We start from the raw sequence: 26,477 nt of genomic DNA, 5'->3' as shown, positions 1-26,477 counted from the left end.
AATTCAAGTATAATGTCCCCGCTAAACATGACTTGTCATTATGTCTTTCAAGTATTTATAATTATTTTTAACATTATGATACATTGAGTTGATTAAACATGACTTGTTGGCAAGTTCAAGAATATAATATTCATTTTCTTCTTATTAAGTATTTATCCCTATAACATAAAATATTCATCTAATCTATTTAAGTCATAGATGTATTACTAAAAGTTGCAATTAAAATATTTAGAAATAAATATTTATATGTTTATTGATGTTCAGGAAAGTATTTATCATTATGTCTGACAAGCATTTATCATTATTTCTGACATGATGGTGATACATTGATTTGATTAAATATTACTTGTTGACAAGTTCAAAAATAAAGTATTCATTTGTGTGCCTATGAAGTTTGGATCTTGATGTTTATTTAGCGATCCCCCCATAGGTCTGAGATGCCACCTATGGGCTCGCCATCGATGGGTAAACCTCATAAGGCGCTCACATCACCAAGGGTGACTGTCATCTCCCCGACCGAGAGATGAAATGTATGGGTCTTAGGTCGCCATCTCTCCGCTAGACCATGCATCAGAGACTGATCGATCTTACTCTGCGGTATGGTGGCAAGCTGATACAATCCAAGGTTCAAGAGGCATCGCTGTATTTTTTTATGGGGAACGAACGAAATCTCAGACCTGCGATGCCTCACCGTAAGCATAACATCATCATGTATTTTTTATCAATTTGTGACTCAAATCGTGTCATTTTTTTTAGTACTATTTATATTAAGTATAAAAATTACGTACCTCAAGAGATGCCAATGAGACGCGGTGCTTAACATGATGGGTCCATAGAAGAGGACTAAATGTGACAGGATCATGAACGCCATCTGTAAAACCGGCCTGAGACGACGAATCCGCTTCAATCGGATCCTCAAATCCCATACCAGTCATATCCTCATATGACGACAGGCCCTCTCCAGTCCGATCTATCGAGGACGTGCCCGCTACACTCGGATCCACGGCATCTGGACCAACTACAGCCGGATCCGTTGCAGGTGCAGCTCGTACTCCCCACCATCTAGGCATACTACATTTACAAAAAAATATATATTAATCAACCACGATTTAAGAAATCAAAATTTATTCGAAATTTTAAACAATTTCTAAATATTTTCAACCAAATTCAAACCCTAATTGAACTGCAAATTCAAGCAATTGAAACCCTAAAATGGTTAATTATTTATAATAAACTCCTAATTATATGATATTAATACATTAAATAATTATACAATAACTATAGTATATATTTAATATATTAAGAATATAACATATTAATTTAGTAATAAGAGTTAACAATCCCTAAAATAATCAATAACCACATGAAAATAATAATAATAATAATAATAATAATAATAATAATAATAAAGCTACATAAAATTTTATTATACCATGCCTAAGTAAAATTAACCATCACTAAAATTTTATTCACTCAAATTTCGTAAAATAAAAGTTTAACTTGCTCATGTTTCAGCATCGACAGATTCTTTTTTTCTATTAGTATTATCGAGTCAACATTCTTTTTAATTAAATAATAGGAACATAAACTTTTATAGTATGAAATTCAATAAACTTTTATATAGTATGAAATTCACTTTTTAAGATAAAAATTATTGTGAAAATCGACAAACAAATAAAATTTGCAAAAAACAAAAGTATGCATATTTTTAAAAAAATATTGATAAACATGCAATTTACTTGCAAAAAAAGAAGAAGCAATTTTTAAACAAATATTGATATACTTCAAAATAATTTGTTTTACTTGAAATTAATTTGTATTGATATATAAATGTGTTTCGTCAACTTCAAAATATCCCCAACATCACCAAAACTTTTCTTCGTACCCTTAACATCAAAAAAAAAAATTTGCAAAAAAAAAATGCATATTTTTCAAACCACAAACCATAACCCTAAATTTTTAAACAATTCAAGCAATTGAACCATAACCCTAACCCTAAATTGAACAATAAACCCTAAATTTTTAACCAATTCACAATTCATCACCTTAAACTCTAAATTGAACAATAAACCCTAAATTTTTAAGCAATTCACAACCATAAACATTAAAATTAAACCATATCATACTCAACCAATTCAAGCAATTTTACCATAATAAATAGCTATTAATAATCCGCAATTTAAGCTATTCGATAAATCATCCAATTCGAGCAATTCAACAAATTCAAGCAATTCAACCAATTCGAGCAATTCAACTAATTCGACCAATTCAAAAAAAAAATTGAATTCAACAATTCACAAATCAACTAATTCACCAATAAACCCTAACTATAAACTAGTATCATACCCGTGCGTTGCAACAGGGACATATTATAAGAAACAAATATATCAATGAAAATAATAATTATCTAAAAATTAAAACACATGTTAATAGAAAATTTATATGATTATGTATTTTTAATTAACTTTAATCGTGATCTCTGATAACAATTTGATGATGTGATGATTCTTTATTTTTAAGTACCAATGATATCAAATAATAGCTCGATTCGAATCTAATATCAAATATCATACAACAATTCAATATCAACATATAATATGATATCAAAAAACATAAATAAAAAGTATTATCGTTTGTATGTATAGGACACACACACACACATTATAAGAAAAATATATATTCACACACACGTTCCAATTTATATTCTTCTTTGTTTTCAATTTAGAACACACACATACACACACACATTGATATATTATATATTGGAAATATATTTTAAATTGTCCACACCAATATGTATAGAAACAAAGAAAGAAAAATAAGGAAATTAAAAAAAAATGATTTTCATTGTGATTCGTATAGAAACGAAGAAGTAAGGAAACAATAAATAAGAAAATGGAAGGTGGAGTCTTCTCAATTGAAGATGAGAAATATGAAAATAAAGGAATAAGGAAATAAATAAATATATTGCTAAATTTCAGAATTTTTTCATTTTAAATTGTAACGTATCGTGTGGCAACACATGTGGTGGGTATGTTTTTAACTAAATTTAGACTCTATACACAAAAGAGATGCATTTAATCAAAAGAAGACAAATTATGTAATTGGAGAGCTGAAATCAAATCCGAAGTTTCATCTCTCAATCGTAGCCGTTGGCGGATCGAACACCCAACGTGCTTAATAATAGAATGGAGATTGAACTAATTGAATCGAAAAAATATAAACTTACATTCAAGAGAGGGAGAAGCGAGAGAGAAGCTCGGTGCAGTGGCGGTGGCGGTGGCGGTGCTCCGTGCTCAGGGCAGTGGCAGTGGTGGTGCTGGCACTGAGTGAGGAAGAGGAGAGAAGAGAGGGAGGAGTGGAGCAGCGGCGGAGGCAATGGCCTCACCGGCGGAGCAACGCCGATGGGGGCGGGGGCGGAGGGAGACCGGCACCTTCTTTTCTTTTTTTCTTTTTTGGTGCAGAGTGGAAGCACCTCTGGTTTTTTGGTGTGGAGTGGGAGCAGAGAAGAAGGGTTTCACGGGCCCCATTTAAATGACATAGCGGCCCGCCCCATGAAGGAGCGGTCTGCTTGTGTATGGACCGCCTGTGTACCCGGCGGTCCGTTTGATTTTTGGGCCGCCTCAGGCCCAGGCGGTTGGGTTATTTAAAAAAAAAACGAGATGCGAGGTTATTTTTAAAATTTTGTTTTTTTTGGAAGGTATTAATAAAAATGGCCGTAAAATGTATGCTTCAACGGAGTGGTTGGTTTAAAATAACATGCATGCTGCCACGATTTTTTTCTAAAACATATTTTACAAATTTCGGTTCAAATTTTATAATATTGCAAACAAGTCCACCAAGTAAAAAAAATCCAGTATTATTTTCAAAATCACGGGTTGTCACAATAACTCTAATTAAATTACTAAAATACTTTAGTTTTATGTATAATTAATAATTACAAAGTCAAAATACTACTTTAGAAAGAAAACATAAATAGTAAAGAAAATTTCAACATCAAATATGTAATTGAACATGGGTACTGAATCCTATATTTTCACCTGATATATATCAAATCTCAAAATAATTTTAGTAAAAATTGTACTATTAACATTAATATGTCAGCATCAAATATATAATTTTAAGTTTTTAACTTTGTAATTTTTAATTAGAGGTAAACTAAAGTTTTTTTTAATAATTTAATTAGAGTTAACATGAGATTAATTATATATAAAAAGTAAGTAAGAGACTGCACAAATGGTGAGGGTTAAATAAAAATCATGCGAATAAGAAAATATTATTAAATATGATTTCTTTTAACCAATGTATGCTATAGTTTCAAAATTTTCTTATAAATAAATCTATTTCGTATAAAAACATATTTAGCTATGTTTGTGTCAGACGTATCCTTAGGCGTATCATATTAATTATGTCGTGTTAAATTGTGTTAAAAGGCACACATCGTGGTTGAGTGCCGTATCAAAATTCACTAAAAAAACACGACACTCGCAAACACACACAACACGCCTAACATAGAAATATAGAATGTAACGTTTTTTCTCATTCTCTATTTCCGGACCAAAAGCATGTCTTTATTCTTAAATTTTTTTATTAATAGAAAAATAAATACAAAATATCATAAAAGGATCGAGTACGATTCTACGAAATCACGGTTTATAGAAAAAACGGATGGTTTATTCTGTTCAGTTTTTCGTGTCTATCCTCTTCAATTTTTCGTTTTAATTAATTTGCGAGCGTGGTTATGGTACAATTAGCTGGACAAAATAACCCGTTCTTCATGTATTTCATGAAATTATTATTTTTTTGACATATTTTTATTAATAAAAAAATCAGCATCCGATTCGGCTATAAAATACCAACTCAAAGTCGAGAGGCTGACAGCTCATATAAGACTCGTTCGGGTTCAGATCAGAAGCCGAAATTTTTAAAAATACCATTTCTTAAAAAAAACAAAAAAACCACAATTTATGTACAATTATAAAGTTACTATAATTGCATCATGAAATGCGGATTCATTTATTGGAGACCGCATCTAGAAGATACAACCCCATAATAGAGTCCGCATCCACTGGATGTGGCTTTTTTTTTTTTTTTCAAAGTCTGATAGAATCTCTGCCCGAAATACTTGTTTTGTAGTTTGTGAAATCACTCGATCTGATGGGCACACACTTTTATAAAAATCTCACTGGTCCAATAAAATAGTATACTTCGTTTGTCAAATTTTATTAATTGAGATAGTGAAAAAACTTACTCAAATCCGATACGTTGAAGGAAGAGTCAAAAACCAAAAACTAAGATACGAATTTATTATAATATATAATGAGGAGGGTTCAAATGCCTCCATTTTTTGTGCTTCCATCATGTCTTCATTTTTTAAAACTTTAATAACTCAAGATTTAAAACTTAAAAGTCAAAATAAAACCGTTAGATGTGATCTATGTTATTTTCTCTATGTGCTCATAAAAAATTATCACATTACAATTTAGTGCATTTTTTACAAGTTCTTGATGACAATTAAAATAAAATTAAAATGTCATAATTTTTTACATGTGCATAGATAAAATGATGTAGATCATATCCAACGGTTTTATTTTGATTTTTAAGTTTTAAATTTTGAATTATTAAAGTTTAAAAAAATGGAGGCATAGTGGAGGCACAAAAAATGGAGGCATTTGAACCTTCCTCATATATAATATATTATTTTATTTTATGGTTATTTTTCACCGAAGACTCTAAAAATTTATTCGCTGATAACTCTAAATTAATTTTTATTACAAAGAAGTCTAATTAGATATATATTATTTTATTTTGTGGTTATTTTTCACCGAAAACCCTAAAAGTTTATTCGCCGATATTCCTAAATTTAATTTTATTACAAAGAAGTCCAATAACATATATATTATTTTACTTTATTTTGTGATTATTTTTCACCAAAGACCCTAAAAGTTTAATCGCCGATAGTCCTAAATTTTTTTTATTAGAAATAAGTCTAATTACATATATATTATTTTATTTTGTAATTATTTTTCACCGAATATCCTAGAAGTTTAATCGTTGATAGTCCTAAATTAAATTTCTAGGGATGTCGACGAATAAGCATCTCGGGTCTTTGGTGAAAAATAACCATAAAAATAAAATAATATATATGTTACTGGACTACTATGTAATAAGAATTAATTTAGGGATGGCTAATAAACTTTTAGAATTTTCGGTGAAAAATAATAATAAAATAAAATAATATATATCTAATTAGACTTCTTTGTAATAAAAACAAATTTGGAGATATCGGCGATTAAACTTTTAGAGTCTTCGGTGAAAAATAATCCAAAAATAAAATAAAATAAAATAATATATATGTTATTGAACTTCTTTGTAGTAAAAATAAATTTAGAGATATCGGCGAATAAACTTCTAGGGTCTTCGGTGAAAAATAACTATAAAATAAAATAATATATATATAATTAGTCTTCTTTGTAATAAAAATTAATTTAAAACTATAAATGAATAAATTTCTAGAGTATTCGGTGAAAAATAATTATAAAATAAAGAATATATTATATATTAAAATCAATTCACGAATATGAGATTCTCTTAGATTTTGAAAAAAAAAAAGTAGAGCCGCATCTAGCGAATACGAACTCTATTTTAAAGCAGTATTCTCTAGATGTGGTTTCCATTAAATAGGTCTGCATTTTATAAATGCGGCAGTGATTTATAATTGTACACAAAATGTAGTTTTTTACTTTACTTTTTTTTTTGAACAAATAGTAAATTTAAAAATTTCGGAATCAGAAGTCAAAACCATCTCTCACTTTCCCAATTGAAAGTATCTGTGTTCCTTGTGAATTTCAAATTAGACGCGATCACAGAGATGTCAATCACCGATTCACCAGGAGGAGCAACACCTTCGACCCCTTCTCCCCTGACCTGTGCGACCCATTCGATGCCTCCCCTTTCAACCACAGCCTCTTCTCCTTCACTCGCCCCTCTACCTCCCTCTCCTTTCCGTCTGACACCTCCACCTTAGCTGCAGCTCGCATCGACTGGAAAGAAACCCCCAAAGCCCATGTTTTCACAGCCGATCTTCCAGGAATGAAGAAAGAAGAGGTGGAGGTGGAGGTGGAGGAAGGTAACATACTCCAAATCAGCGGTGAGCACACCAGAGAAAACGAGGAGAAGACTGACACGTGGTACCGTGTCGAGCACAGCAACGAGAAGTTCTTGAGGAGGTTCAGGCTTCCTGAGAATGTAAAGATGGACCAGATGAAGGCTGCCATGGATAACGGAGTGTTGACGGTCACTGTGCCCAAGGAGAAGGTCAAATCTATTAAAATTTATGGTTAGTTTTTCTTAAAATTGTTGAATGTGAAAGTGTGAAGGTGTGTTGGGATGAAATGAGAACCGGTGTGCAGGCAGTGTTGGTGTAAGGAAGAAGAAGTATTATACTATTATTGTTATGGGTTATGTGTCGTCTCAATTTGTTGTGGAGATCAAAACTTGTTCTGGTGTGTTGATATCTCTTTAACAAACCCTATTGTAAACTAAATGGACAATACATGAAGTGTTTTTATTATTTATTTTTTCATTTCTCTCGGATAAAAAGGATGGACATTTCTGGGAAAAGAATCTATTTTTCGAATGAAAGACAACCAGTAAATTGGATGCAAATAGTTTTTCCTTCAGACTCAGCTCCAGACAGGTGTAGAGGGGTGGGGAGGGAAAAAAAAAATCAAAATTTCACCTGCTTTAGAAAATAATATCGGAGGGAAGGTAAAGGAATGATCAACACTGCTGGGGTCAAAAGGTGTGTGTGATCTGCACTTTCTAGGTAAGCTTTATCCACGATTTGAACTTGATTCTTGTTAGAAATTACAGATTTTCTTTATCCAGTCTCCTCTTTTTGAGGTTAAAGGATCTTTTTTTTTTTTTTTGATAAAGCTGATAGTAGCTATCAGAAGAGTTACAACATTACAAATATGCCTTAGAAGGCACATGTACAGCATTATGCATCAAAACCACACCCACCGCAACCCTGTTTAATCCATCCCCCCCTCCCCCAGTAACTTCCTCCATAGATTCGCTTCTTTGATGGAGTGATGTGCAATCCACTTTGGATCTGTTTCAATTCCTTCAAAAATCTTCTTGTTTCGGCCTCGCCAAATAAAGCAACACACTCCAAAGAATACTGTCTCCCGTTGTATTCTTGAAATTCTTCATTGACATATCCTTCCCGAGCTATATTCTTAAAGGATCTTTCTTTCTCTATCTGTCTCATTCGTTAAAACTTACAGATTTGAACCCGATGCTTGTATTGAAAGAAAGATCCCGTTTTGGGGATGAAATTGTTTACTGTAGCGAGTTCAATCCAAAGATACATTATATCTTAATGTGCAGGTTCCATTGATTAGAAGGTAAATAAAGAAAACTACTATCTATTAAGTTAGCAATGTTAGTAATTGTTTACTGTAGCGAGTTCAATCCAAAGATTATATCTTAATGGGCATGAGCATTGTTGAGCATCATGGCAACAATGCTTTCACAAAAATAATAATTTGCAATATCTCATTAATTATGAGGTAATTTGATGAACTAACATGATAACATACCATATATTCTTAGTGCTTTATTTTAATTTTAGATTCTCAAATGGTAATCATATATGGAGCATGACTAAATTATTATACTTGTAAAGGAATGGGAAAAAGGGAGGATCTGTTCAACTCTAATGGAGTTGGCAAGGAAGAAAACTTTATTTGGAACAACATCATGGACAACATTCTTATTGATGCATTTGTTCACCAAAATGAGATTGGGAATCGAGTAGGCAGTACATTTACAAGCAAGACTTATGAGTATATTGTTAGGGAGTTGTCGGAGAAATTTCCTGAAAAAAGGTTTGACAAGGAGCGAATTAAGAATCGTATCAAATATATAAAGAAAGGATTTGGACATTGTTATGATATATTTAAAAATGGATTAAGTGGTTTCAGCCATGGTTTGGAAACTCGGCCGATTCCGAGTCAACTCGGTATCAGTCGTGTCCAGTCCAAGTTTCACCCGAGTCTTGAGTCCATGCGATTTTTACAGCAAAACTCGGTTGAACAATGTTTGACTTGGCCGAGTCATTCGATTTTCAGGTCGAGTCAACAATTTTTTCAATTATTTTTAAATGCTTACTAAATAAAATGAGAATAATATCCAATAGATAATGAGTGAAACCAAAAACTACCAGCGAATTACTATACGTTCTAAATTCTAGTGGTTGATTAGTGTATTGAAAAAAAAAGCGACTGAAAGAAAAGAAATTGATGGACCTTTTCGCCGATAGATAATTCATTGTATCTATTTATAACTATGAATTGACTACATAAATCATGAACTAACTGCACAAAAAAAATGTTACATAATTAATAACAAAGATAATATGTTTAAATACACGTAACCATGTTTAAAAAGTGTGTTTTATTTGTAATGCTTGTATTACATTATGTAATTAGTATATATTTTGATTGTAATATTGTCTTAACATAGTATTTTCCCTGGGTTGCCTCCCAAGAAGCGCTTGGTTTTAGGTCCCGGCTCGATTCCTGTTTCAAATTTAGTAGAGGATTGAACGGAGGGGATTTCTCCGCTGCTTGCTTCTTTTGGATTTGGCCTCGAACTTCTTCTTCTTTCTCCTTCTCTTGTAATTTCTTATTGCATTGATGTATATGTCCTTCGAGTACCAGGCTTGGTTCGTCTTGTGAGATTCTCGTGTCTTATCGGTATCAGATGTTGCCACCAACTTTCCATGTGAAGGACTCTTATCCACTTGCAAAATTTCTACCAAGGGTACTAAATTTTTATTACTAGAGGGGAAATTGGGTTGAGCATGACAAAAAATTTCTTTCAACTTTTCCACGCAAAAAAGAAAGTTCCCCCTCTTTGACATTATCGTGTGCACCCTCCGTTGTTAAGATAATTGGACCTAAAAGATTGTTCGATTGAACTGATATCTCGCAAACGTATCTACTTTCCGACCCATATTTTGTACCAAAACCTGTGTTTAGAACCATTAAATCGGTCGTAATTCATTGAATATCTATAGAATATGGTACTGCTGCACTTTTATTCTTATCTTGCAGAAAACGGGCGAAAATGGGAAGAAAATATGCTTTCTGAAGTTCTGACACGGGTCTTACAAGTTCTGACACAGGTCTTACAACATCTTGTCCGGGTCGTATCAGCCTCAGACCAGAACAATGCTAAAATTTCAGCATCCGAACTTAAAACAGTCATAACTTTTGACTCGTAACTCCGTTTTCAGCGTTCTTTGACTTTTTGGAAAGCCTGCGAGAAGATCTACAATCTGGAATTTTCGGAAATCCTGTACGGTCCGTGTCAATTCTGATACGGATCGTGTCAGACAAATCTGGCAGGAAATCTAGAAGTTTGGAAAGAGCTTTGAATGAAGGAAAGTCGGCCAGGGACCATATATACGTGATTTCTTACACCTGAGGGCAGGGGGGAACGAGAGAGAGACATTCTAGGGTTAGAGACTTGGCGGCTAAGCTTGGAGACGGAGTTGAGAAGCGAAAGACGCGAGATTTCGACGGATCTTCTTCGTACTTCGGGTTTTGTCATGGCTGTTTACTTTATTATTTCTTTTGCTGTTTTTAGAACTATGTTTGAGTAGTTTTCTTTGTTTCTAGGGTTGAGATATATTCGAATGTTCTGTCTTGCATGAAAGATTATTGAATTCTTGTGTTGAAATTTGTGTTTGATTTCAATTGCTTAAATTAAGTTGTTGATTTTTATTGGTTTGTCACTAGATGCATGATCACATCTAAAACGCATTCTCCCCTTTAAAATCTCTCAACCAAAGTTAAGTACCTGAGGTAGGTTTAGTGATCTGAAAGGTGAAACCAAATAATAGCTGAAAGGTGAACATTTTCTCTTATCGACATATAAGAGAATACCTTTAGAATACCAATCATCCAACTAGGTAATTCAGACCAACACGAAAGTCGAAGTCTAGAATCCAAAGAGAGTAAATATTGCAATTCCATACCAAGTTTTATGAACCAAAATACGGGAGTTGAGGTTTAGAAACATTAGGTTTGGTCAGTAGAACCCTACACGAAGGAACAACACAAGGAAACAGTAATTGGTGCATTAACTCGAAGTCAGTACGGGTCGGACAGGAAGCTGTACGACCCGTATTACCTGATACGACCCGTATCAGGGACTGAGAGGCAGAACTGAGATAAGTCTAAAACCCTGGAAACGCCTTTTTATTCTAATTTAAAACCAAACTTTACTTTCTGTCATTTTATTATTGCAATTGAACTTAGGAAACATAATTACAAACCAAACCAACTTTTCCAACTTCTAGTACCTAATTAATTTAAGTAAAGTCCGGTTTGGATTTGAACCGTCCCTGTGATCGATACCCGACAATATACTACTCGATAGGACTGTGCGCTTGCAGTCTGAACCGAAGGTGTATTCAAGGTTAAAAAGTACAGCTTGCTGTACTGAAACTTTGTGCATACTTTTGTGTGAACATGAACACTATTTTCATTTTCAACTACAACAAAATCGGCGGGGATCTTAATTCGCTCATTTTTCAAAACCACATTGTTCAAAACACCAAGTGGAAAATGTATTGAACCATCTTCTAGAATTAATTTTGTATTGGTCGGCTCAAAATTATCAGACTCAAGTTGGTCAAATATTTCATTGGGAAAGAGACTTTCGTTTGCTTCAAAATCACATGTTAGCTTTTCAATCTTTGGATTGCCATTTGAGAAGGGTGATGAGAAGCTTTCAAAATCATCTAATGTAAATAAAAGATGTAAATCATATGAAAAATCTTCGCTATCTTTTTCAGTTAAGGTCTGATTTTCAATCTCACTTTGGTTAGTTGAAAAATCTAAATTTTTTTTTCAAATTTGGCATTTGAGGCATTTTTTCAATTTCTGGTTGCCTTAATTGGTTTGCAAAATTATCAATTTGATCATTTAGATTTAGTCTAACCGGATCTTGTGAAAAGAAAACTAATCTATGAGAAGGGTTATACCTTTTCATTTTTTGAGGTGGGATATACATTTCCTTCTTTGTAGATTCGCATTCCTTTATGAGAGATTTACCTTCCTTCTTTGGAGATTCATCGGATTCTTGCCCTTTTTGAGACTCACCTTCCTTTTTCGGAGATTCTTTCTCGATTTGCTCGACCTGCCAACTATGCCCTTCATGCACAATTTCGACTCCCATGGCTATGGCATGATCATGCTCCCTTGGCTTGATTGGGAGCTCATCATGTTGGTGGAAGGATGACATGGTTGTAAGATGTTCAAATATTCTCGTGTTACTCTCCATTAGGGATTTACAACTGGCCTATACTCCTTCGCGCGCTATGCGAATCATCTCACGTTGTTGTCTCATTTCTCCCTCCAATCAATTTGAGATGGACTTTGGTTTTGATATTGGTTTTCGTAATATTGGTCATGAAGATTTTGTTGGTCTCTCCAATTTAAATTGCAAGTGTTTGAAAAGGAATGATTTTGGTATTCCAGGTTGTCCCATTGGTAGGTTTCATAGTCGGTTGCATGTGATAAAATTACGTGAGCCCTTGGAACAACGGATGTAGAGGCGTGGAGACGTCCGTTATGAAATTGCCAATCAAAAAAGAAGAGAGGTTGAGCAATGATGGTGAAGAGAGGAGAGGGCATAGTGGCATAGTGTTGCTTGAAAGAGATGTTAGAGAGAGCTAGAGGTAGCACGGTACCAACGTGTGATCGAAAATTCAGAAAAAGTAAAAATAAGAGTGTAAATGAGATAGACAGAAGCTAGTGCGGCCATTAGTGCGGTCAGGGCAGGCCGCACAACTCAGAAAATTGGTGGGTAGAGACAGGGGGTTGGTGCGGGTAAGGGTGCGGTCAAGGCAAGCCGCATAGGGGGCCGCACAACCTCCGATTACTGCAGAAATCAGACGTGATTCAAAGTTTGTGCGAGTGGAGATGCGGGTAGACTGGGTCGCACAAACCAAAATTTTTGTGAAAGAATAAAACATTGTGCGGGTTGGGGTGGCCGCACAAGGAGCCACAAACTTTTGATTGCTGCAGAAAACAGCTGTGAAGATGTGTTGGTGCGGGTAGGCCGCACGGTGGGTCGCACCATCTCTGTTAGCTGCAAAGACGAGCCAGAGGGGCCTGTGCGGGTGAGCATGCGGTTAGGGGTGCCCGCATAGTGGGCCGCACAAACAAAATTTTCTACATAAATTGGAAAAAAAATTAGAAAATGTGATTTTTGTTTGAAGTGATTTCGTGCGCCCTAGGCAAGCTGCACTTTTGGCCGCACAGTGGCTCTGTGTTGGTGCTGCTTTTTTGTTTTCTATTTTTTGAATTATTTTTTTGGTTTTTATAATTTTTGGAATGCAGTAAACTAAAATTAAAAGAGTAAAGTACTGAAAAAATAAAAAGGTGGAATCGTGTCATTGTCCTTCCTTAAGATGTGAGCTCACACAAGAGAAAAAAAATTGTGAGAAATAAATAACAAAAATTGAAAATAAAAGAAAAGAAAAATTTAGAATTAATTTTGAAAAAATAAAAACTACAATTAACTGTTAGTCCCCGGCAACGACGCCAAAAAATTGTTGTGAAATTTAGGGGTAATTATTTTTAACTAATTATTACACAAATGCTTTAAATTTATAAACCTAAAAAGACAAAGTAAATTAAATTGCAAGCGCACAATCTATCATTGCAGTAATATAGGTATCGATCCAAAGACTAAGGCAATTGTAATTTTTACTAAAACTAAATTAAAACTAAATAAGTTGCAAGTAATAAAAAGAGGGGTTTATTGCAAGTAACTAAATGTGGGTTCAATATCCAAAACAGTTGGTTTGTAACAAGAAATTAAATTAAATGCAAATTAAAAAGGTGTTTATGAATCAAGATAACGAGATCTAAGGGCTTTTGGTCTACAATCACTTTGTCAATCTATTTACTTTTGGAGTTCTCTAAATTCATGTCATGTCTTGATGGGAATTTCAACTAGGTTGGTCTATTTCTAGTTCCTAGAACTACCTTTCACAATTCATGATCATCTTGCTAATGTACCTCTTAATTCAGGTTCTCATCCACCTAATTGGGTTATTTAACATGAATTATCTACTACTATTACTTGGTATCGTATTTGGTTCTATGATTTCGAGAATAGATCCGAATCCAGTCAACCTTATCTAAACCCTAAGATTATTTGTGTACAATGAAAATATTTCTTCTTTATCATACACCCTTAATGCTAAAGTACTGTCACTACCCTAACAAGGTTCGATTACCAAAATACAAATCATGCATGACTCACAAATATATAAAATAAAACCAAACATCAAGCCAAAACAATCATTATAAAGAGAGCATCCAAGTAAATAGACTAACACAATTTCATGCTACAACCTAAGCTCTTACAGAAGAAATTAGCCTCTCATGGGTGGAATAACAATAACATCCATGATAGAAAACAAAGAATTCATACAAGTAAAATTAAGAAAATAACAAGAGAAATAGAATACATCAATTCCCAAGTTATTCCTCAGTTCTTCCTTGCAAGCTCCTCGAGATCCGCCAAGTTCTTCAATCTTTCGCACCTTTGATTCACTTGAGAGATGAGATGGATGGAGAGGGTGATTAGGGTTTAATGGAGTAAAATTGTGGTAAAGAAGCAACCAATGATGGAAGATGAATCAATCAAGATCTCATGAGATAGGGAAATAGATACCAGCTGTTCACACAAAAGTATGCACAGAGTTTCAGTACAGCAAGCTGTACCTTTTAACCTTGATTACACTTTCGACTCAGATTGCAAGTGTACAATCCTAATCGTGTAGTATTATCAGGTATCGATCCACAGGGACGGTTGAAACTTAACTGGACTTTACTTAAATTAAATAAACTCTAGAAGTTGCAAATGTGATTTTGGTGTTTTAAAAAGATTAATAATAATATTCAAAACAATAAATCTTTTTGGGGTTTTGTTTAATAAGAATAAAAAGGCGTTTCCAGGGTTCAGATTTCATTTCTGTCCAGCCCCGAGGCATACGGCCCATACGAATTCCCGTACGGCCCGTAGGGGACCCCGAGTTAATGCTGCAGCTACTGTTTTCTGCGTTGGTGCTAATGTTTAGGGTTTCTATCGACCAGATCTAGATACCTAACCTCAACTTTCACATTTTGGCCTAGTACCCGATTACCGGACTCAAATACTTCCCTCTTAGATGCGTTAAATCTCAACTTTCGCATTTTGGCCTAATTTATCTAAGTTACTTGTCGGTTTACTAAAAGTATCCAAGGACTTTCGCCTCAAGGAAAGTTTCACCTTCGGATACTCCTTGGTTTCACCCTACTTCATATACTTTATTCGGTTGGATTAAATGTCATAGACTTGGCTCCTAACACTTAGATGTGCGCATTCATCTAACGGGATGACTAATCAATTCAAGCCCTAGAAACTAAAAGAAAAGAAAGAAAATTAAACAAGTAAAGATAATGATAAGGGAGCTCATGGCAAAACTCGAAGAAGCAAGAAGATCCGTCACAAAACTCTCGTTTTCCTCCTCTCTACTTGCTCTCCAAGCCAAGCCCTTGCTCCCAAACCCTAGGTTGATCCCCCCATCATGAGGAATGATCTCTCCCCCTTTTTTTGGTGTGGAATATCTCCTTTTATGCCCCAGATCACGTCCCAAGAGGCTTCCTTTTCGGCCTCCTTAAATTATGCTCATTTCAGATTCCAGCTGGATTTTTCGAATTAGCGTCCTACGGCCCGTAGGGGACCCCATACGGGCCGTATGCATGTGCTTTGTCTTGGAGACTTTGTGCCTCTGTTGTGTAAACCTTCTGTGTGGTTGGCAGATCTTGTACGGCCCGTAGGGAATGTCATACGGGCCGTATGAAAAATTGTCAGATCCAGTTTTTCACCCTTTTCCTGCAAAATACCAAACAAAGCATAGCAGTACCACATTTTATCAAAATACAAGTACAAAGTCCACTTTTATAGGCTTTAAGACACAGGTTTTAGTGTAAATCAGGGTCGTAATTAAGACATAATATGGAGATATCACCAGCTGATGGCTTACTAAAAGGGTTCATGTGACTTGGGCATCACAAATTCTGATTTATAACCTTCCTATAATTATAGATCTCGTTGTCCTCTTTCCAGCAAGCTTTTAATTGCCTAAAATGGAGTTCGTATGACCAAGATATGGCCAAAATACGAAAAGATGTCGAATCCTGGAATTTCTTGATTTGGACTGTGTGGCCAGTGGTGCGGCTAGAGGTGGCCGCACGAATTTTTGCGCTGTGAGCTGTGCGAGTTGGCTAGGCCGCATCTTCACCCACACAGAGCCTCTGTCTGGGCTGTGAACTAAACTTCAAATGGGCATAACTCCTTATCTGTAGCTCTGTCTTCAGTGTTCTACCACTTTTCAGAAAGCTTGCGAGAAAATCTATAATTTGCTCCATTTCCTGTAATTAAAATAGACTTCGGCAGTAACTTGATTCTTGATGTAATTCTAAACTAAATTAAACTAACCTAAACTAAATGCATGGAAATTGGTAAAGTTATCGATACAAAACCCTAGGTAAAAGTATACCTAATTTACGCTCATCACGTCGTAGAGGCAAGGAGCAGCCCCATGCTCCTTCCACTCAAGCATTGACTCTCCAGACAACTTGGTTGCTACTTTTAAGCATTTATTAAGCATATCTTGCAGCCATACATCAGCCATCATTCTAAATGTATTCCATGCATCAGTCAAAGGTACATCCGGTGCAAACTGGTAGTGCTTCTGCAAAGCATAGTTAAAAATTAATATTATTTGTTAGCTTAAAAAAAGGAAACAAGTAATTATTAGAGGTTTTGTTTCAAAAAATATTATTTACCAAAAGCTCTGCCTGGATAACATCCTTATTATCCTGGGGGAAATCCGTTTATCTGGAGTACGGGCCAGGATAATACTAAAGTCCACTTCATATGCCCAAGCAATTGGCAATTTCTTTATCAACCTCACACTTGTTTTGTTTGTACATGAAGAATTAAATATTTGAAATTAGCATGTGGATTAGTGGTATCGAGTAAGGCTTGGGTGCTATGGATAGCATAGAGGCCTCTATGCTACGGCTCAATATTCGAGTTTTCAAAATCCAAACGGTCGATCCGAACCGTTCATCTTATTCTCCATATTAATATCTGCTTGGAGACCAAATTTTACATTTTTCTGAATTTTTTTACTATCTATTAAGTATTTTACAAAATTGTTGATCCAACGGTGGCTGCACAAAACAGTAAAACCGTTGGATTAGCGATTTTCAAAGTGGCTTAATAAATAGTAAAAAAATTCAGAAAATTATAAAATTTGGTCTCCAAGCAGATATTAATATGGAGAATAAGATGAACGGTTCAGATCGACCGTTTGGATTTTGAAAACTTGAATATTGAGCCGTAGCACGGGGGGCCACTATGCTATCCATAGCACCCCAGCCTAACTCAGCGGTATCATGTGAATTAAATATGCTTATTATGTATAATTTTATTTTGAGCAGATATGTGGCAGTTGGGGCAATACTAGCCGAGATTTGAAAACATAATGTTAGATTCTTCATTTAATAGTAAGTGGAGTGATTTCAGACTAGCAAGGCGCATTGATCATAACCAAGGCTTGAAAACTACAGATCTTGCTGGCACAGTGGATTATATGACACCAGAGTGTGTACTGCTAAGGAATGATGGAATAATTTATTTGTTGTATTCTTGTTTTTCTTTGATGGTATGCAAATGTGTATTACATTTAACAATTATTTGGCTGTATACTTTTAGTCATGTCAAAAGGTTGTATCAATATAACTCAACAATGCATTTTTACTTTGTTGCTTCCTTAGTTTTTTTTTTTGGTGAATGAAATGACATTTATCATATGCCACAGAAGTTCTAACACATCTATACTGGTATTATAACGAAAAAGAATGTTATATTGTCAAAGCAATATTATTTATGCTAATACTTAATTATATCTTACATCTTTCTAAAATGCAGTAATATTCTTATCTTGATTGTCATACCAGTAGTGATATTTTGCATTTATGTAGTGAGAAATCTTGTTCACCAATTTTCTTCTTACATTTCAAGAAGCTCTGTATTGTCTACACCATCTCTACACTGTTTGTAGCATCTTTGATACTAACTTGGTACAATGAAAACACACGGAAACATCAATTGAGGAAATATAAAATTTCAAGGAAATAATTTTTTTCAATTGGAATAGTTGTATCATCTGTATGTTCCTTTACAATTACATAAATAGTTGATTGTGTGTTTCTATTCAGTAAAGCATTTAAATGAATTTTTTCATGCACACATAACTACATAAACAATAAATTATTTCAGAAATAGTTTAATTCAAGGTAAGCATAACTTTCACAAATCAGCAAGTGAGATACTCTAAGGGCCTGTTCGGCTGGACTAGAATAGAAGAATTGGGTGGAATTAAGACTCTATTCTTACCGAACAGACTAGGAATTAGTTGGATTAAAGAATAGGGAATAGAACTTTTTCCCAACTTTTTAATTCCAGGGGAGGGGTGGAATTAACTTTTGAGTCGGAATAGGGAATTAATTGGGACTTTTTTACCCCTGCTTGATTCCATTTACGCTGATGTGGCATTGGACCTCCATTTTTTTATTGTCTCATTTCTTCTTCTCTGCACGGTTCCAGAGGAGAGAGGATATTTCTCCTCCGCTGATTGTGAGTCCGTTCTCCGGCGATTCTTCGAGAGAACACCGAATCAAAGGTTAGAAATGTGCTCATCTCAATTTTCTCTTTTAAACGAGATAATGATACCTCAGTTCAGTACAACAACAAGAATCTTCGTTCTTCATCTTTGTTATCTTCTTTTGGAAGAGTATTTGGGAATTTTTTATATTTACTTTTACTTGATTTTGATTAATTTTGCTATTGCCATTTGAGTTTTTTCTTCAATTTTGGGCCTCATTATTTTATTTTTTATTTTTTATATAAATTGGGGGCATATGAATAAGAACCATGCCAGTAAGAGTACATAGGCAAAATTCATTTCATCCATAGCCCGTAGGCAAAAAAATTTAACTTTGATAGTGACTGTCTTTGTCCCCAAGCAAGCAAAGCCTAGTGATTGTCTTTGTCTAGGAACTATGCCAGTAAGAATGGAAGGTGTAGCTTCTACTAGGATATCTCAAAAAAAAAAAATATGAAATGTAGCATGCATCTTGGTCCCTAATCAATCCCCAAATATATGTTGGTTCTGACTAATTTTTCATTCTTTACCGTGTATCAGTATGTTAGATTGGTCATTCATTGAAGAAAATATAATTGGAACTACTGAAAGGATTTTAAAATTGGTTAGTTGGTCATTGTAATTTTCTTGGTCCACTAGAACAGTTTTGATTGAACTATTAATAGCTATTGTTATGCATGTTAGTACCTAAATTTCAACTCAATGCATGTTAGTACCTAAAAATTATATGCTGTTGTTTTCTCAATTTACCAGATTATATGCTGCTAGTGTGAATTAAGTGAAAGGATGAGTGACAAGGGTAGAAAGAAGGGAAGTGGAAAGGGTGTAAACAATCAATCTGAACTGAACACTGAGAAGTATCGAGCACCGCGAGATAAAGTTTTTTCTCGACAAGAGACCGAGCTACTTATAATTCTAGTAGGTGAAAAGTTAAAAGCAAGGAGTACCAGAAACGAAGGTAACCCTAACCCTACTACAGAAGAATGGAGTTACATTGGAAGCCAATTTAACTACAGAAGTGTTGAAAACAATCGTCATCCGCAAGTTCTAAAAAATAGATGGAAGACATTGAAAGCTGACTTCTCTTTTTTCAAAGACCTAGCTAGTAGAAGTGGACATGGTTGGAATGAGGCTGACGGTATTCCTGATGTGACTCCAGAAGCGTGGGAAGAATACATCAAGGTGTGTACTTATAACAACAATTGTTCATTCCTTTTCATTTACTAAGAAATTTTTGTTAGAGAATTCTTTAATAAAGTTCATCTACTTAGAGAAATTTTTATGGCAGTATACAATTCTTCTGCTTTGATAATGATTATTGTTCATGCCTTTCTTTATTTACATATCATGAGAATTTATATTTGTAACAACGATTGGTCTGATCTTTTTTTCCTTCAGAAAGATGAGAAAAGGTACAAACCTTATCGGCATAAGAAGTTTCCTTGGTTTAGAGCCATGGAAGAGTTATGTGGAAGTAACATAGCAACGTGCGATGCACAATTAACTACAGATCTGACCATTCCAATCATGCGTAATCTAGACTTAGATAGCTCAGAGACGGGAGAATCATTGCATGAACCTACACAAGTTGATACTGATGATATTGCCAATCAAACACCTCATACCAACAGTCCCATAAGTCTGATATCAGTCCCTTCAGTAGAAACAGAACACGAGCATGCCAACTCTGTTGCAGAGAAGCGTAAGAGAGGTGATACATCACGTGCCGAGTCTTCATGAAATTGCAAGAAAAATGCAAAATACAAGAAAATTGAAATTGCTCATACTTTTCTTAACCAACAGCAATCAAGAAATGAAACACTTGACAAGGTGGCTGACAATTTGCAGAAAAATCCGAAGTACAGAGGGGTTCAAAAGGAGGTCATTGACAGATTAACTGGTGTATTAGATTCCACATTACCCACATTCAATAGTGACTACTATGACATGCTAGCTATTTTAGGAAATGATTGGGTGAGAGGGTGCTTCATTAATCAAGCAGATGGCATGTTAAGGGGATATGTAGACTACACGTTGCATCGTATCGTGCAGGCTTGCCACTTATTCCAGACATTGGTGGATCTGTTTTGCAATATCCTTCTCCTAATCAAACTTTTATACCATATCCACATGGTATGTCTAATACTCCTTTGACTGTTAATCCTACTTTTATGTCATATATTTCTCAAACTCCGCCTTCTAATCCTACTTTTATGCCATACCCTTCTCAAACTCCACCTATTTCTGTTTCACCTGCTGCCAATTCAAGAAACATGAACAGTAGTACACATACCAATGTGAGTAGTGATGATTATGCTACTCCTTGCACTCTAAGCTCTAACCCGCATCCACCTTCTAGTGACTTCTACCACCAGTGGACGTGAAGAATTGTAATTTGATGTCTATTTTGTAATGAAGTTAGTTTATCTAGGTGTCAGACTAGATTTTTGTTAACAAACAATAGAAAGTATTTTGAGTCGTGGCAGTTTAGTAACAAACAATAGAGAAAACGTGTTGTTGCGGGCATTTTGAGTTTTTATATGAAAAAGTAATATGGTGTTATTGTTCACTTTAAATTGTTTATGATCCTTGTTTTTTATTCATCCATTTTGTGCTCATATTCAGTATTTTATTGAATTCAACTTTTTGTGGGTTATGAAATCAGATATTAGTTGAACAGTGATCAATTAAAAGAGTATTTGGTGTGTTAAGGGAACCAATTTCTTATTTATTTTAAGATATGTGATTAAAGTTGTATTTTGGTTGTGATCTTGCAAGCTCTTCTATCCGAGCTTATAATTGTTAGGCTTGTTTTTGTATGATGAGTGATCATCAATAAAATTTAATAATTGTATTTGTTCTTTGATATAAATGATTCTAGAGTTTTAACTTTTTATTTAAATTTTACTGCTCTTTATATCCTTTTACCTTGCATTGGACTTTCTAAACTTCATCTCTAATTTGATTTTAGCTTAAATTCATTATTGTGTACATAGCCCCAGGGAGCATTCTGTGAGCTCTTCACACTGATAGGTGGGTCTGTTTACGTCAATATTTTACTGAATATGAGTTCTAATCAATTAATAGTATTCAGTGCATTGGTGCATTAACAAAACTCAACAAGGGTACAACAGTCATTTCCTACTATTCTTATATTTAATGAATATTTACTGTTACTATTCCATTTGTTAAGTTTACCGAACACAATTGGAATAGAGAGGAAGAGTGATTAATTCTCAATTCCTAATTCCTCTATTCCGTTGCTATTCCACCCATTGCCGAACATGCCCTAAATGTTAAACAAAACTTTAACATAGATCAAATCACACTTTTATAACATTACAAAAGTTTATTAAATAGATAAACCTTGTTACATATTATAAAGAAATAGCCCCAAAATTATCCTTGAGAAAAGTATCCCTCACTAAATAACATCTTAATAAATCAACATATTTATCATCGAAGCATTACTATGAGCAAAAATGCACTAAAAAGGTATTATCAGTCTTGAATTTTCCTTATTGCCCTTGTAGAACCTTCACCAACTCTGAGAAGATCGGCTTGAATTTCCAGCAAATGACATAAAGCTACTATCAGCCAACATTAACAAATAATTACAAGAAAGCATCTTTCGAAATCAGAGTGAATTGCACTAGCCGCTCGAGGTGGCTTTGTTTGCCTCCTTATCTGCCAGTATTTGACCTAGTTTTAATTCAACAAGCAAATGTAAATGCATTAGTACCTATATGTATTACAAATTTATGTAAGCATTAAAAACAAGAACATGCATAATACCTCATCAAGGCTAAATAAATATATCAAATAAATCGTGGTGAATTCGGTCTTCACAATCTTTGTTATATGGTAAAACCATAGAACAACACAAATAAATAAGTACAACACCTTTGTATATTGTTCTTCTGACAGTATTTGGCAGTTTCGTTCCTTGGCATATCAACAAGTATTTTTTCCAATGCACAACTAAATGGTAAAATCGTCTCCCCTTTATGTTCTTGAACCCTTTTGGTAATATATTAACATTAATGCAGATTTCTCAAATAAGAATACTGAATCTTGTAAATAACCACACTTAAATGCCCATTGTAAATATTGAGAATTTTTGTTTCTCATATAAACCATTAAATACTATCAAGATAAAATTATCTCCTATTTCAAATAGCCCATTATTTGATAAGTTCAAATCAAGATAAAATTTAACACAAATAATTCTTATGACTTAATTTTATGTAGGACTAACTCATAACTAGTCAAGAAGAGTGTCATCAGCAATTTAGTCATATATTGCAATTTTATCTTAGACGGGGTTCAATTAACCTATGAATTTTGGATCCAGTTTTAAAATATGAGATAACAAGAAACTGGAAAATAACAATGAATAAAGAGATTAGAACCTAGCATAGATTTTAGGCAGGAACTTGATTTGCGGAGAGGCTTTGACTGCCTTCTCTTCTGTAGCGGAGGGGCAGAAAGAAAAGTCGGAGAGATGGAGTGACGGTGTGGATGCTGTTGCGTCTGCGGTTGTGGTCAGAGTAGTGGAGATCGAGGGTGGCGATATTGATGTCTTCGATTAGAAAATAACAATGAATAAAGAGATTAAAACCTAGCATAGATTTTAGGCAGGAATTTGATTTGCGGAGAGGCTTTGACTGCCTTCTCTTCTGTAGCGGAGGGGCAGAAAGAAAAGTCGGAGAGATGGAGTGACGGTGTGGATGCTGTTGCGTCTGCGATTGCGGTTAGAGTAGTGGAGATCGAGGGTGGCGATATTGATGTCTTCAACTTCTGTTCTATGGCGGAGAGGGGAAAGGAAAATTGGGAGAGACGGAGAGACGGCAATTGAAAGAGAGAGATTTAATTTGGGGAAGGAAAGAAAGAGATTTATTGGAATAACGGGTTTGAAAAGATGAATCCGTACCATTAACCAATATGGCTTCGTTAATCAAAACGTGGATCTGATATTGAATCAGACGGTTCCAACAGCTCATCGAACAAGACTTGGTTCGATGCCCATCGGACACCCCCCTCTCCCCAAGATAATAGGGCATTTACAACCCTAATACAACACTCCAATTGAAAGTGTTTGGAGCACTCTAGTAGTGTCTCCAGATTACATGATAATAGTGCAGTTCCAACCATAATAAAACACTCCAATTAAAGATGTTTGGAGCACTATAGTAATGTCTCTATATGGCAAGATAATAGGGCAGTTCCAACCATAATACAACACTCCAATTGAAGGTGGTTGGAGCACTCTAGTAGTGTCTCTATATAGCAAGATAATAGGGCATTTACAACCCTAATACAACACTCTAATTGAAGGTGTTTGGAGCACTCTCGTAAAGTCCCTATATGGTAAGATAATAGGGCATTTGCAACCCTAATACAACACTCTAATTGAAGGTGTTTGGAGCACTCTAGGAGTTCCTCTATATGGCAAGATAATAGGACATTTACAACCCAAATACAAGACTCCAATTGAAGGTGTTTGAAGAATTCTAGTACTGTCTCCAGATGGCAAGATAATAGGGCATTTACGACTCTAGTACAACATTCAAATTGAAGGTGTTTGGAGCACTCTCATAAAGTCCCTATATGGTAAGATAATAGGGCATTTACAACCTTAATACAACAGTCCAACTGAAGGTGTTTGGAGCACTCTAGGAGTTCCTCTATATGGCAAGATAATAGGACATTACAACCCAAATACAAGACTCCAATTGAAGGTGTTTGGATAATTCTAGTACTGTCTCCAGAAGACAAGATAATAGGACATTTACGACTCTAGTACAACATTCAAATTGAAGGTGTTTGGAGCACTCTAGTAGTGTCCCTATAGGACAAGATAATAGGTCATTTACAACCCTAATACAACACCCTAATTGAAGATGTTCGGAGCACTCTAGTAGTGTCTCTATATGGCCAGATAATAGGACATTTACAACCCAAATACAACACTCCAATTGAAAGTGTTTGGAGCACTGTAGTAGTGTCTCTATATGTCAAGAGACTTTACAACCGAAGTACACCACTCCAATTGAAAGTGTTTCGAGCACTCTAGTAGTACCTCTATATGGCAAGAAAATAGGGCGTGTACAACCCAAATACAACACTCCAATTGAAGGTGTTTGGAGCACTCTAGTAGTGTCCCTATTTGACAAGATAATATGACATTTACAATCCACATCCAACACTCTAATTGAAGGTGTTTGGAGGACCCTAGTAGTGTATGTATATGGCAAAATATTAGGGTATTTAAAACCCCAATACAACACTCAAATTGAATGTGTTCGGAGCACTTAAGTAGTGTCTCCAGATTACAAGATAATAGGACATTTTCAACACTAATACAACACTTGAATTAAAGGTGTTTGGAGCACTCTAGTAGTGTCTCTATATGGATAGATAATAGGGCATTTACAACCCTAATACAACACTCTAATTGAAGGTGTTTGCAGCACTCTCATGAAGTTCCTATATTACAAGATAATAGGGTATTTACAACCCTAATACAACACTCCAATTGAAGGTGTTTGAAGCACTCTAGGAGTGTCTCTATATGGCAAAATAATATGGCATTTAAAACTCACATACAACACTCTAATTGAATGTGTTTGGAGGACCCTAGTAGTGTGTGTATATGGCAAAATATTAGGGCATTTAAAACCCCAATACAACACTCAAATTGAAGGTGTTCGGAGCACTTAAGTAGTGTCTCAAGATTACAAGATAATAGGGCATTTACAACCCTAATACAACACTCTAATTGAAGGTGTTTGGAGCACTCTCATGAAGTCTCTATATTATAAGATAATATGGATTTTACAACCCTAATACAACAGTCCAATTGAAGGTGTTTGGAGCACTCTAGGAGTTCCTCTATATGCCAAGATAATAACAACCCAAATACAAGACTCCAATTGAAGGTGTTTGGAGAATTCTAGTACTGTCTCCAGATTGCTAGATAATAGGGCATTTACGACTCTAGTACAACATTCAAATTGAAGGTGTTTGGAGCACTCTAGTGGTGTCTCCAGATTACAAGATAATAGTACATTTTCAACACTAATACAACACTCCATTTGAAGGTGTTTTGAGTACTATATGTCTCCAGATGGCAAGATAATAGGGCATTTAAGACTCCAAAACAACACTCAAATTGAAGGTGTATGGAGCACTTTAGTAGTGTTTCCAGATTGCAAAATAATAGTATGTTTTCTACACTAATACAATACTCCAATTGATGGTGTTCGGAGTACCCTAGTAGTGTCTCCAGATGGCAAGATAATTGGGTATCTACAACTCCAATACAACACTCAAATTCTAGGGGTTTGGAGAACTCTAGTAGTGTCTCTATTTGACAAGATAATATGGTATTTATAACCCAAATACAACATTCCAATTGAAGGTGGTTGGAGCACTCTAGTAGTGTCTCTATATGACAAAATAATAGAGCATTTACAACCCTAGTACAACACTCTAATTGAAGGTGTTTGGAGCATTCTCGTAAAGTCCCTATATGTTAAGAGAATAGGGCATTTACAACCCTAATACAACACTCCAATTGAAGGTGTTTGGAGCACTCTGGGAGTTCCTCTATATGGCACGATAATAGGACATTTACAACCCAAATACAAGACTTGTTTTGATG

The 26,477-nt window shown here is 34.9% G+C and overlaps 2 protein-coding genes across 2 annotated transcripts in view; both read left to right on the top strand.

Annotated features, from left to right (window-relative positions):
* LOC144563459 (kinesin-like protein KIN-13A) overlaps positions 1 to 26,477 on the top strand; it is an 84,656-nt gene that overhangs the window by 14,214 nt on the left and 43,965 nt on the right. The gene's annotated exons all lie outside the window — the stretch shown is intronic.
* Positions 6,083 to 7,441, top strand: LOC144562963 (18.1 kDa class I heat shock protein-like). Its single transcript, XM_078312332.1, has 2 exons — positions 6,083 to 6,112; positions 6,793 to 7,441. Exons 1-2 carry the CDS (start codon positions 6,083 to 6,085, stop codon positions 7,342 to 7,344), a joined length of 582 nt encoding a protein of 193 aa, XP_078168458.1. The 3' UTR covers positions 7,345 to 7,441.

Source organism: Carex rostrata, chromosome 12 (genome assembly GCF_964058835.1).
Source record: "Carex rostrata chromosome 12, lpCarRost1.2, whole genome shotgun sequence".
In the NCBI taxonomy this organism is placed as follows: Eukaryota; Viridiplantae; Streptophyta; class Magnoliopsida; order Poales; family Cyperaceae; genus Carex; species Carex rostrata.
This window is presented reverse-complemented; position numbering and strand designations above follow the sequence as displayed.

Excerpts from the sequence above, each read along its gene's own strand:
- LOC144562963 (XM_078312332.1), top strand. The coding sequence starts at position 6,083 with ATGTCGACGAATAAGCATCTCGGGTCTTTG. Across the intron at positions 6,113-6,792 it reads ATAAGCATCTCGGGTCTTTG|AAGTCAAAACCATCTCTCAC; the intron begins GTGAAAAATAAC and ends TTTCGGAATCAG.